Raw genomic sequence first — 13,183 nt, 5'->3', positions numbered from 1 at the left:
CAGAGGCAGGAGGATCTCTAAGAGTTCAAGGCCAGCTTGGTCTACACAGCAAGCTCTAGGACAGCCAGGAGTATCTTGTCTCAGAAAACCAAACAAACAGATGCCAGAAACAAAACATGGATATGACGCTCAGAGGTGTAGCTCCGTGGTAGAATACTCGGTTTCACCTCTAGCTCTGCAGAAAAATGTATGTGGATAATAAATTTAAATATATGAGGCTGGGAAGATGTCTCAAGGGTAAGAGAGCTTGCTGAGCAGGCATGGGGACCTGAGTTCAGCTCCCCAGAAGGTGTCCACCCCCCACACAAATAGAAAATCATAAAAACCATATTTATAAGTCAGGCAATGGTGGCACACACATTTATTCCCACCATTCAGGAGAGAGAGGCAGGCAGATCTCTATGAGTTCGAGCCCAGTCTTGTCTACAGAGCGAATTCCAGGACAGGCTCCAGAGCTACATAGAGAAACCCTGTTTAGAAAAGCAAGCAAACAAAAAGCCATATGCTTATAGTAACATGCAATACATATTTTATAATTGTTTACTTTGTATAATATAGACTATAAATATGTAATTTGTACATATATTGCCCACACAGCACACCTCTCCAGAATTAGGTCATCTCTTACTCCTCTGCTGATATTCTGCCTACCTTTCCCACCTGGGTCTCTACAGGAGCCAGATAAGCAGTCTTCCTAGCCCTGCCCTAGTGCCTCCACTTTGCACAGCTGCCAGAATGGCTCTGTTGAAACCTGAATTAGAAAAAACAAACAAACAACCCTGGGTCAGGCTAGGCCATTGATGCGTACACCTTTTTTTTAAATATTTATTTATTATGTATACAATATTCTTTCTGCATGTATACCTGAAGGCCAGAAGAGGGCACCAGACCTCATTACAGATGATTATGAGCCACCATGTGGTTGCTGGGAATTGAACTCAGGACCTTTGGAAGAGCAGGCAATGCTCTTAACCGCTGAGCCGTCTCTCCAGCCCCCGATGCGTACACCTTTGATTCCAGCATTTGGGTGGTAGAGGCAGGCGAATCTGTGCATTTGAGGCCAGCCTGCTCTACAAAACAAGTTCCAGGACAATCAGGAGTACACAGAGAAACTCTATCTCAAACATACAAACACCAAAAACCAAACAAACAAATAAACAAAGCCCCCAAAACTTGAATCAGATATAGCTGTGGGACAATGGTCTTGTACCCTGTAAAGGTTTGTCAGTTGTACTGGTTTAATAAAATGCTGATTGGCCAGTAGCCAGACAGGAAGTATAGGCGGGGCAACCAAGCAGGAAGTACAGGTGGGGTGACCAGAATAAGAGAATTCTGGAAAGAAGAAAGGTTCAGTCTGCAATCATCATCCAGACACAAAGGAAGCAAGATGAGAATGCTTTACTGATAAAAGGTACCAAGCCACGTGGCTGACACAGACAAGAATTATGGGTTAATGTAGGATATAAGAGTTAATAAGAGGGACTGGAGAGATGACTCAGTGGTTAAGAGCATTGCCTGCTCTTCCAAAGGTCCTGAGTTCAATTCCCGGCAACCACATGGTGGCTCACAACCATCTGTAATGAGGTCTGGTGCCCTCTTCTGGTCTGCAGACATACACACAGAATATTGTATACATAATAAATAAATAAATATTAAAAAAATAAAAAAGAGTTAATAAGAAGCCTGAGCTAATAGGCCAACCAGTTTATAATTAATGTAGACCTCTGTGTGTTTCTTTGGGACTGAATGGCTATGGGACCAGGTGGTACAGAAACCTTTGTTAACATGATATGGCCTGGCTTGGAGCCCTTTCTCACAGCCCTCAAATTCCTGATCCTCTACCTCACCTCCTGAGTGCCTGAGTTAGGCCTCAGCTGTGCCTGGTCAAGACCTGGGCCCTTACAGTATCCCCATCCACTGCTTTTCTCCTCATAATGCAAAGAGTTCTTCTCACATGAGCTCTGTCCAGCCAGACCTCTGTTTTCATGCCATTTCAGGAGTGAGGCCCTCTCGGATTTCTGTGCTCTACCCATGTTGCTGGCCAGTTTCTCTCTGAGTCTTCAGAGCTACCCCTGTGCCGTCTGTTCTGCTGTCTCCCTAGATTTGACCCTTGCTGTGCTCAGGAACCATATCAATGGGAAGACTGTGGTGAACCTTTGCTGACTGGATGGATGGATGGATGGATGGATGGATGGATGGATGGACAAATAGATGGATGGACGCATGGTTGGATAGATGGACAGATGGATGGATGGATGGATGGATGGATGGATGGATGGATAGATGGATAGTTGGATGGATGGGTAGGTAGGTGGATGGATGGATGGATGGGTAGGTGGGTAGATAGCTGGCTGGCTAATTGACTGGGTAGATGGGTTGATGGATGAATGGATGGATGGACAGATGGATGGTTGGATGGTTGGATAGGATGGGTGGATGGATGGGTGGGTGACTGAATGAGTAGATGGATAGATGGACAGACAGATGGACGGACAGATGTGGATGGATGATTAGATGGGATAGATGAATGGATTGATGGGTGGATAGATGGAAAGATGGATAGATGTGAGGTAGATGGTTGGATGGAGGGATGGTTGGATTGTTGGATGGGTGGGTGGATGGATAGATGGGTGAATGAATGGATGAATGGATGATGGGTGGGTGGAACTCTGCTTTAGGGTGGCACCTGAGACTTGGCCCAAGTAACAATTTCTGTAATCAGGGACACCATGGAACTTGACTTAATTTAATCCTGAAGTCCTTGCCCTGAGTCCTTGACTACATGTCTACCTATGTCCTCAAAAGGTCTGGATCAAAAGACCATAATCGCAGACACATAGGGAATACCACCAAAGCATGCGCACAAAAGAAGAGGGAACGAAAAAAAAAACAGCAGCCACACGTGTGGACAAGTGTCTGTGTGGGCTGTGGGCCCTGAGACAGCAGGGAAGAGTTCTCAAGAGAGAAAGCAAGGTAGCTGAAGCCAGCAGTGCTCTCCTGGGTCCTCAGGACCTTGGTGTCACTTCAGAGTCAGACTCAGAGCTAGGTGAGCGCTCCCCTGGCACACTTCCCTTCTGTGCCTTCACTACCCAACATGGATCTGAAGGCCTGGAGGCCCAGGAGAGCAGATGGCTCATCTGGTCAGGCTGCAGCCATGCCTTCCTAGTCATGATCCCCTCCTGAGAGAGTTTAGGGGACCAGGATGCTGTTAGTTCCTTCTCCAGCCCTAGTCCTGACTTGTCCCTTCCAGGAACCTCAGCAATGTTCTGTTTTCTATACGAGATGTGTCTTTGCCCCTGGCCCCACTAGGGAATGGATGGATACTCATGAAAAAGATATTTAGCAGACATGAGAAAATAGGCAAGTAAGTACATCAGAAGCTGCTTTTTCTTCCTTGATGTCTCTTGAACTCCTTCAGTGTGAGCCTGAGAAGGGTCAGGGATCACAGGCCTATGGGTCTAGGTAGCCAGTCCAGCAGGGAACAGCCTGGCTGTTTCCCCAAGAGGGTTTCAGGAAGAACTGTGCAGCCCCCACGCACTGGTCCACTGTGGTGCTCAGAGCAGAGATGACGAGATCTGCTATATTTAATTTTGGTGCCTGCGTCACCTCTGACCACACAACAGCCCAGGCAGGGCAGGACTGGGGGCGTTTCTTCGGCAGTCACTCTGTGAGGGGATCACTTTCCACTCGAGATGGCACTGTGGAGAGGAAGGGAGAGAGAGAGCAACAGAAAGTGAGGTCGTAAGTAGAAAATTGGTTCTGGGATTTCTAATGGCTTCGTCACGTCACGGGGGGCCCTCCCTGGCTGCCGAGAAATCAGTTGATCTGAGAAAGTTCGTTGTAAGCCATGCGCTCTGTCACTTTTGGGTGGAGCTGAGAAATGAATGAAGATAGTGAGGCCTGGTGACTTTTAGTTTTCAGAGTAAGGGAGGGCAGTGTGGGGGAGGGGTGACGTGGACACAGCTTAAAGCATGGGACCATACGACCAGGGTGCCCCCAGCCAAGACACATGGCCAGCAGCACCTGCCACCATCTCAGCAGGGAGAAGCAGGGCTAGCTGACGTTGGTCTCCACTGATCAGCTGACTGCAGGATCAAGCACTGACTGCTGTATAAATGTGACAGCCAATGGCTTGCCCAGCCCATCCTCCTAGCTGCCCTCAGCGCTAGGGGACAGACACAGGCCCCTCTTTGTCCTGAACGCCTCAAGGACTGGCCCCAGAGAAGCCCCTGATATGACTGTGTTTTCAACACCTTGCCTGAGTGGTGCAAGTGCTTGCTGTTGAGTTCAGCGGAAACAGAGTGCGTGTCTCACTTCTCCTCTGAGCCCCCGTCCCTCCCTCCTTCAGTGAAACCTCCTGAGCCTGGGGAACTGAGGGGCCGCTCACCCCATGCCCTGACCAGCTCTGCCTCCCCCTCTCCTCAGGGGCCCTTACCTCTTCTCAGCGCCTCTGTCTCTGAGCACTGCTGAGAATTGCCCTTATGTATGGGAGAAAGCTCCCAGCAGCTTCCCAGGAGTGCCATGGTCCCTCTAGGGCCTCAAGGTGATGCTCTCAAACTTACATTTCTCCTGTTTCTTCCTCCTTCTCTTGTTCCTGACTGGGCCACCTCCTTGCCGTCAGCTATGCCAGCTTTATTCTGTGGCAATGTAAGTCTCCTTTGTTCCTGAAGGGTCCAGTGTACCCTACTGAGGATCACAGGTCTGCCCTTGCCTGAGGCACAGCCCGTGTGAAAGATTTGATCTGTGGTGTGGTGGTTGAGGATGCAGCTAGCTGTGGACCCCTGGTGGCCAGAAAAGGCATGGAAAAGAGGAGAGAGAGAGAGAGAGAGAGAGAGAGAGAGAGAGAGAGAGAGAGAAAGAGAGAGAGAGTGTGTGAGAGAGAGAGAGAGAGGAGGAGGAGGAGGAGAGGAGAGGAGGGGAGGGGAGAAAGGAATGAGAGAGAGAGAGAGAGAGAGAGAGAGAGAGAGAAGGAGGACGAGGGAGAAAGGAGAGGAAGAGAGTGAGAAAGAGGCAGAGAGAGACAGGGGAGAGAGCAGAGAGAGGGAGGGAGGAGAGAGAGGAAGAAGAAAGAGATTGGTGTGTGTGTGTGTGTGTGTGTGTGTATGTGCGTGTGAACACACATTTTTATGTGCATGTGCACCTGTGCCACTGTGTACATGGAGGTCAAAGAACAATTTTTTGGTTCTTTCTTTCAACCTAAAATTTTTTTTGAGGTTTTTCATTTTGTTTGTTTGTTTGTTGTATTTTTTTTTCAAGACAGAGTTTTTCTATGTAGCTTTGGAGACTGTTCTGGAACCTGCTCTGTAGATCAGGCTGTCCTCGAACTCACAGAGATCCACCTGCCTCTGCCTCCCGAGTGCTGGGATTAAAGGTGTGGTCACCATCCTCTACCAAGATTTTATTTTTCTATTTTATGTGATAAGGGCTTGCCTGAATGTTTGTGTATTGTGTGTGTGCAGTGCCCATGGAGGCCAGAAGAGGGCATCAGATCTCCTGGTACTGGAGTTGCAGTTGGTTGTGAGCCACTGTGTGAGTGGGGGTTGGGAACTGAACCTGGGGCTGCTGGAAGATCAGCCAGTGGTCTTAACCACAGATCCATCTCTCCAGCCCTGTCATTCTATCTCTTTTGGGAGTTAGCTGACCCATGAGCTTCTGGGCAATTCTGCTGTCTTCACCTTCCCATATTACCTTAAGAGTCCTGGGGTTACGGGTGCTACCACTGCATCTGACCTTCTGCACAAGTTCCAGAGATGAAATTTAGGTCATCAGGATTGCACGGCAAGTGTTTTTATCCCCAGACCATCTCTCTTATTTTGGACAGACAGGCAACACCTTGGTCAGGTAGAGGGGACCAGGGTAAAGCTGAAACTATATTGATGAGAGAATGCACAGAAAAACCATCAATCTTGGGGCCTGGGGAGATGGATCAGTGGGAAAATCATTTGCCTTGGAAGCATGAGAAAGAGGGTGGAATGGTGCACACTTGTAACCTCAACGCTGGGAGACAGAGACAGGAGTATCTCTGGGGATTGTTGACCAGCCAGCATAGATAGCCTAACAGGCCAGTTCTAGACCAGTGAGTGAGAGACCTAGATAGAAAAACAAGGTTCAGCTAGTGATGGTGGCACACACCTTTAATCACAGCACTCAGGAAGTAGAGGCAGGAGGATCTCTGTGAGTTCAAGGCCAACCTGGTCTACAGAGTGAGATTCAGGACAGTCAAAGCTACACAGAGAAATCTGCCTTGAAAAACCTTGAAAGAAATAAAATAAAAATAGATTACTCCTGAGGAACAACACCCAAGGTTAACTTCTAGCTTCTTACACGCACACACACACACACGCACACACACACACACATACACGCATACACAGCAATACACACATAAACATATATACATGCACAGTCATGCATACATCATACACATGCACATTCATACGTACATACATATTTGTGTACACACACTCCACCCTTTTCTTAAACAGTCGGTTGGTGGTGGCACACACCTTTGATTCCGGCACTTGGGAGGCAGAGGCTGGTGAATCTCTGAGTTCGAGGCCAGCCTGGTCCACAGAGTGTTTTCCAGGACAGCTAGGGCTACACAGAGAAACCCTGTCTCAAAAGAACCCAACAAAACAAAACAATCCATCTATCTTTTTATTCTAGGTTATGGGTGGAGAAGGAGGTCAAGATCATTGCTCATCCCTGACTTTCTAGCAGTACCCCCAGCAGGGAGGATGGAGGAGAACATCCTCCCCCCACGCCTTTGTAAGTTCTGACTGTTACTGTGTCTTGCAGTCCCTGGTTTAGGTGGCTGGTGCTGTGCCAGCCACAGATGGTCCTCAGCAAACGTGATCCCTTTGTCACTACTGGGAGCCAGTCCTGCCCTGCTGCACACATCCCACACCCTCTGAAGGGATTCTCTCTCTCTCTCTTCCACAGTGGCCAATTCCCAATGCCGCTACTTGGCTGCTTCCCCTCTTTCCCTTGTTGGCAGTGAGGCAAGAAGGGAACACTGACTCCCCAAGAGTTGGCTGAGTTCTTACCATGTCCTCTGGTGTTGTGTGGCTGATGTGTGGTTGTGAGCACCGGTTCCAGCCTGCCCCAGGAGGGTGCCTGCCTGTCAACATCTGAGTGGTCTCAACCCCACTTCCCACCTGCTGCCAAGGTACCTAGGCCTCTTTCTGCTCTGGGTAGCATCTCCCAAGGATGCTGGCAGACATCGTGTTAGCCAGGGCTTCCTGATGCTGGTACTGTCACCACTCCAGCTTCTGGGCCAGCAAGGGGGAGGCAGTCCACCTGCTCTGGGGTGCCATCTTCCATGGCCTTGTCTGTTTCCCTAGTCTCCCACATGTCAACTGATTCGTCCTGGCTTAAAAAAAAGAGTGAGGTCCAGAAATTGAACTGGCTGTTGCTAAATGTAAATAGTGAATGCCCTTTCAACAGTGAACATTCAAGTAGGCAGTATAGTGGAGAAGAGCCATGTATTTATGCAGGTGGCTTTTGAAAAGAGGTAGTGTGGAGCGTTGTTCCCACCCAGCATGTGCCTCCGGCAAACCTCCTACCCTCAGCGAGTCTCAGACTCTGCTGTGACTCCCCCTGTGGCAAGGGAGACCTGAGACTGTGTGGGTGGTGCAGACACAGCTGGCCAGTCATCAGGAGATACCCAAGAGGTCCCCCGCCTGCTCTAGACATCCCCCTTGAACCCCAACTTCCTGGCCCAAGCTCCCCCTGTTCACCAGCAGTATACAGGAAAGGTACCCTCTACTCCCTCTCCCCTCCAGCCCAGAGGGTTTGCTTTCAGCCTAGGTCTTTCCCTTTACCCCCTCTCCCCCCACCTCCTTTGAGGAGCCTGTCTCACACTGAGCTCCTCAATTTGGAGCCTACACAGGTCAGTATCCCCAAGGATCAAAAGAGACAGCAAAAACAGACAGGGCTATCTGTCACCATCTTTATTTCTGGTTTCTAGTTTGACAGTCAATGAAAAAACATGTTCAGTGACAACCCTTGCCCCCATTCCCCACACATCACCTTAAGTGTAACAGGCATTTCTTCCATATATTATTAACTCTTTGCTAACCTATTTAATATTTTAAATATAAGGATAAAACAATAAGTTACTTTATGACTGAGGGCTGGTTGCTGCCTGCCGGTGGACAGGAGTGTGTGTGACTCTGGCCTTCCCTCCTGTCCCCAGCCTGAGTGAGACCTGGAGGCCCCAGCGAGGTAGCAGAATTGTGTACACAGTGATTATTGCCAGGGACCCCAGAGCCCACTGGGAACAAAGGCAGCGAACCATGCCCCCACCCCAATACTGACAGACTTATTTAAATAACATACAACCATAATAAATAAGATCAAGAAGAAATGTGTCCAAGTTGCTCTCTGCCTCAGTTGGCCTGGGTGAAGCAGGCCCCAGGCACAGGGGCGGGGTGACAGAGGAAGTTGCCAGGCTGAGCCCCCCGGCACTAGGCAGGCAGCCTGAGGTCAAAGCTAAACCAATCTCATCCATTCCCAGCCCTCCTCCCGGCCTCCCCAAGAAAGGTCTGCTTTGAGCAAGCGCGATGGCTCCACAGCTGCGACGCCCAGGGCCCGCGCCTGCGCTTTTCTCTCTTCAGTCATAATAGTCGCCGAGACGATAACGTTGTTTTGAGTAGGTAAGCAGATTTGTTATAAACTGGGCCACTTCAATTTTGGTGTCTGGAAGGTTGGAAACCTGAAAAACAGCAGAGAGGCCCATCCGTTAGCAGGATGCCAAGGACACCAGGGACTTTCCAGGGGCTGTGCCAAACAATGTTCCCAAAAGTCCCTGCCAGGTGGGTTCTGCTTTTGTCTCTGCTTTACAAATGTAGCTCAGGTAAAAGTTGGGAGCCCTTGAGCCCAGGACCTGTAAGTCCCTACATCCGGGACCCTGCTGCCACAGTGGACCCGCTCCTGGGTGGCCATACCCATGGGATGCTCAGCCAGGCTAGTAGGAGTGGGTGCCGAGGTGAAACAAGCCTTACCCCTGCTGAGGCCTTCCGGGTGCAGAGTCCATTCAGTATCCTCTGGGTCTTGTAGATGGGTTTGCAACTGGAGATGTTGGTCAGGGATTCCAGGGCTGCACAGAACTGTGGGAGAAGAGGGCAGGTGTTGGGCTGGCTCAGGTTACAGGAAAGCAGTTGGCTGGCCAGATGGGTATAGGGGGCAGGAGGAGCCTAGATTCTGAGGAGTGAGTGGGTAGCTCCTCAAGCGGTGGTCCTCAACTTATGGGTCATGACCCCTTTGGGGTCCCATATCAGATATCCTGCATATCAGATATTTACATTACGACTCATAACAGTAGCAAAGTTACAGTTATGGAATATCAACGAAAATAATGTTCTGGTTGGGGGTCACCACTACATGAGAAGCTGTATCAGAGGGTCGCAGCATCAGAAAGGCTGAGAACCACGGAGCTAGAGTGTGCTTTTACCATTGATTTCTGTGAGGCAGGATCTCACTCTGCAGCCCAGGCCAGCCTGGAACTTACTATATAGTAATATTCCTCATGGTAATCCTCCTGCCTCAACCTCTCAAATCCTGATAGTCCAGGCATGCCTTGCTCTGAATGTTGTTTGCAAAGCCCTAGCAGCATGAATAGGGCCTAGAGGAAAGGAACCCCAGGCCTCCGGCCACCACCACATCCCTGAAGCCCAGGCTCCTTACCCCGCCAAATTTCAGGTCCACGCTCCATACCATGCTGCCGTTGCATAGGGGAGCCTGAGGAAGGAAAGACACCATGAGCAGATGGTAGAAGAGTTATGGGCCTGCCCCGGCCAGACCAGGTCCACAAGTACCCCTAGTGTAGCATGGAGTCAGGCCTGACAATCTCCCAACACCCTGAACTCCAATGTCTACTTAACAGGAGGGGCTGGGGGCAGGGATTAGAGTCTTGGAGCTGAGAGAGGAACATTGAGTGGCTACTGGCAGGGACAATGGCTTTTTTGAGGCTTGCCACAGTCTAGGCAAGAGCAAGGGGGCTTATGGCGAAGGTCAGAGTGGGGTCAGGTAGAGGGATTGGAGAGGCTGCTGCTGACCTGGTCAAGTCAGACCTGAGGCAGTTGGAGTCCTACGCATCCCTAGTTTGTTCCCTGACTGGGGTGCTATGTTAGACACACACAAAGCTTCATACGATTCTTGCAAGGCCTGAGTCTAGACTCTGACATTAACTTCCTTGAACCTTGCCAAATGAAGCCACTGTGCCTGCCTGTAGAGGTACCAGCAGGGACAACACAGCATAACACCAGGCTTTGCAATCATCAATGGACAGACAGTGCAAGCAGAGACGGTGTAGGGAGGAGATTGATGTACAAGTCCTGTTCAACTGCTTGACATCATGACTGGGACATCATGACTGGAACATGGTGTAGGAAACCCCACTGGGAAATGTCCTGTCCTGCTTTTCCCTGTGTTGAGCTGGTAGGAGTGGGACCAGGTCTCTAGTGACCCTGCCAACTACTTCAAGGTCCATTTGTTAGCCATGGCCCCGCCATTTTAAGAAAGTCCTTCACTTTGGTTAAACAGGGAACGCTTCTGGAAGCCACAGTAATCAGCATTCCAGAGCTAAAGTCGCCATCCCCGACCCCACTCCCACCCTTCCTCCTGCAGACCCCTGACGATGACTGGCCATCCCAGAGTTTTAAGGATCCCCCGGCATTCTCTTTCGCTCACCGTTCTTTGATTACTCCTAGCAATCTCTGGATCCACATTCCAACCCTTCCCTGTCCCCATAACTGCCCCTAGACTGTGAGAGTCTGAGAATTGTCTGGTTTCCCAGCTAGAAACCTCTCTTCACCAGGTTTTCTTGGCATAAACCTGCTCAGTTGTAAAGGTCTTTCTTTTAGGGGACACTTCACTGGCCACAATGCTGCCCCCTCCCCAAGCCAGCTTCTCCTCTCCCTCACTTTTGAGCCTGGGGACTGGGGGCTTCTTCTGTCACACATACAGGGCCAGGCTCAGCCTGCTCCTGACATCTTCCAGGGAGGGGTGTGTGTGTTACTCACCCTCTGGTCTTGTGTGATGTTGATCAGCTCATCAATAAGCTCCCTGAGGGGCACGTCGGAAGGAGGCACTGGTCGTGGCACCGGGCCCGGGGCAGCGAGACCACCGAGGCAGGCGAGAGCCAGGACAGCTGTCAACCAGAGCGCCATGAAGCCCAGAGCCAACAAGAGAACCGAGGAGCAGAAGAAGCGTACGCTGACCTAAGCTGGTGGCTTGTGGCCTTAGCCTGTTGCAGCAGCTTTTATAGGCCCAAGAGGTGACGCCTCACCCCTGGTCGCTGCTTTGTTGGGCATTATCAAAAAACCACATCTTTACTCATCTTGATTTTCTTTTTGCTTTTTTGGAAAATCCAGTGCCGTCTAGAGTCTGATGTAGTGGATTGTTTGAGAACGGTCTGGGGCAGAGTTTCCAAGATCGTGGTAGCTTATTTCCCAGGTGGGCATTAGAAAGCTGACTTCCGTCCCTATAATTCCACCTGATGACTGCCCTAAGCGCCTGGGCAGCCAGTCCAATACTGACCCCTTTGGGTCATTTAGCACCTGGCAGCCTCTGGACACGTGGCAATATCAGTCTACTGTGAGAATGGGGAACATTTTCTTCTCTTTCTTTCCTTTCCTTCCTTCTTAATTTCAATGAGCTTATCTCATAAATCATCAAAGGCTACAGGATTCGAACAGGACTAAGAAAGTAAGGAAAACTCACTCCTGTCCACCCTGCGGCTCCTGAACTTCACAAGTAGGAGGGATTATAGAAGCTCAGAATGAGATGCAGTCAGTTCAGAAGCCCTGGCCTGCTTTTCTTTCTTTCTTTCTTTCTTTCTTTCTTTCTTTCTTTCTTTCTTTCTTTCTTTCTTTCTTTCTTCCTTCCTTCCTCCCTCCCTCCCTCCCTCCCTCCCTCCCTCCCTCCCTCCCTCCCTCTCTCTCTCTCTCTCTCTCTTTCTTTCTTTTCTTTCGAGACAGGGTTTCTCTGTAGCTTTGGAGTCTGTCCTGGAACTAGCTCTTTTAGACCAGGCTAGTCTCAAACTCACAGAGATCCGCCTGCCTCTGCCTCCCGAGTGCTGGGATTAAAGGTGTCTACCACCACCGTCCGGCTCCCCTGACCTTTCAACTGTAAAATTGTTGTGATGCTAACCCTGCCGACGGGCAATCTCTCTTGGACATTCTGCTGGGACACTAGAGCTCGCTTGGGTGGGCAGGCGGCTCAGACTCCTGTCCAAGTCAGAGAGTGTGAAAGAGCTGATATGGCAGAGACTGTGGCCCCCAAACTTGCCTCCCAGTCTCCGCAGAAGCAGGGCTGACCCTCCAGGGCCTCAGATTTCTCAGAATGTTCAGGATGATCAAAGAGCAGCAGCTCCTGGGTTGTCTCCTGCAGGCAGCCCTCAGAGGCAGGGGTGCCAGCACATGGCCTTTTCCCTACTCTTTCCTCATTCTCAACTACCCACCCTCTGCAGAGGCCGCAGCATTTGCTTATTGGGTAGTGATGTCAAGATGCACCTTCACCCACTTCCTCCCTTAGGCCAACAGCGGCCCCTTCATGCCCCTCTCTCCTTCCTTAGACTTTTCCCCCACCCATTTCTTCCCTTCAGCCAGACTCCATCTTCTCATAAGGGTCCTCAAGGGACTCTGGAGCCCTCACTCCTGCACCAGGCAGCCTTGCTCAGCTCTCTTCTCATTAGGAACAGCATTGGCAGCTCCGTGTCCACAGTGGAGGCTTCCCCGCCTATCTACAGACCTGGGAACACAACCTGCCTCTGCCCCTGGCGGTCGCACAGTTTTCGGGAGTACTTTGCCTAGACAAGTAACCCCTGTAGGGCCTCAGTTTCTCAATCTGGACACACCATAGGACTTGGAAGTGCTTTGCCTGGACTCGTGACCCCTATGGGGCTTCAGTTTCTTAATCTGGAGAGCAGGGTGGGTGGCAGATCCCTTGGAGGTCTCCTCGGTGGGGGAAGGCTAGGGGAAACACCTTAGGTGGTACATGAATGAGTCAACGCGTCCTTGCCTCTTAAGGCACGCAGAAGGTTTGCGTGGAGCAGCGGGAGGCGCCCCCGCGCGTGGGAGAATGGCGCGGCGATGGCCCGCAGAGATAGCAGCACGGCCTTATGTAACTGGAGATGGGGTCGATAAGAGGACGCGCGCGCCGCCTCCTCCGTGGTCTCCGG

General features: G+C 50.6%; 1 protein-coding gene and 2 long non-coding RNA genes across 3 annotated transcripts; 2 read left to right on the top strand and 1 right to left on the bottom strand.

Annotated features, from left to right (window-relative positions):
- The first annotated feature begins 3,606 nt into the window (after nucleotides 1-3,606).
- LOC146892917 (uncharacterized) lies at nucleotides 3,607-6,768 on the top strand. Its single transcript, XR_015003578.2, has 3 exons — nucleotides 3,607-3,741; nucleotides 4,622-4,647; nucleotides 6,667-6,768. It is a non-coding gene; the product is annotated as an uncharacterized LOC146892917 (long non-coding RNA).
- A 97-nt stretch (nucleotides 6,769-6,865) lies between these two features.
- Nucleotides 6,866-11,386, top strand: LOC148120968 (uncharacterized). Its single transcript, XR_015738876.1, has 3 exons — nucleotides 6,866-7,168; nucleotides 8,519-8,816; nucleotides 11,052-11,386. It is a non-coding gene; the product is annotated as an uncharacterized LOC148120968 (long non-coding RNA).
- Il13 (interleukin 13) lies at nucleotides 8,579-11,171 on the bottom strand. The gene is made up of 4 exons (XM_048437561.3): nucleotides 11,025-11,171; nucleotides 9,688-9,741; nucleotides 9,006-9,110; nucleotides 8,579-8,716 (listed from the first exon to the last, which is right to left on the bottom strand). Exons 1-4 carry the CDS (start codon nucleotides 11,169-11,171, stop codon nucleotides 8,615-8,617), a joined length of 408 nt encoding a protein of 135 aa, XP_048293518.3. The 3' UTR covers nucleotides 8,579-8,614.
- Nucleotides 11,387-13,183: the final 1,797 nt, after the last annotated feature.

This window comes from Myodes glareolus, chromosome 9 (assembly GCF_982192425.1).
Source record: "Myodes glareolus chromosome 9, mMyoGla1.1, whole genome shotgun sequence".
NCBI classification, from domain to species: domain Eukaryota; kingdom Metazoa; phylum Chordata; class Mammalia; order Rodentia; family Cricetidae; genus Myodes; species Myodes glareolus.
Note: the sequence above shows the minus strand (reverse complement) of the source record. Positions and strands in the feature narration are given on the sequence as shown.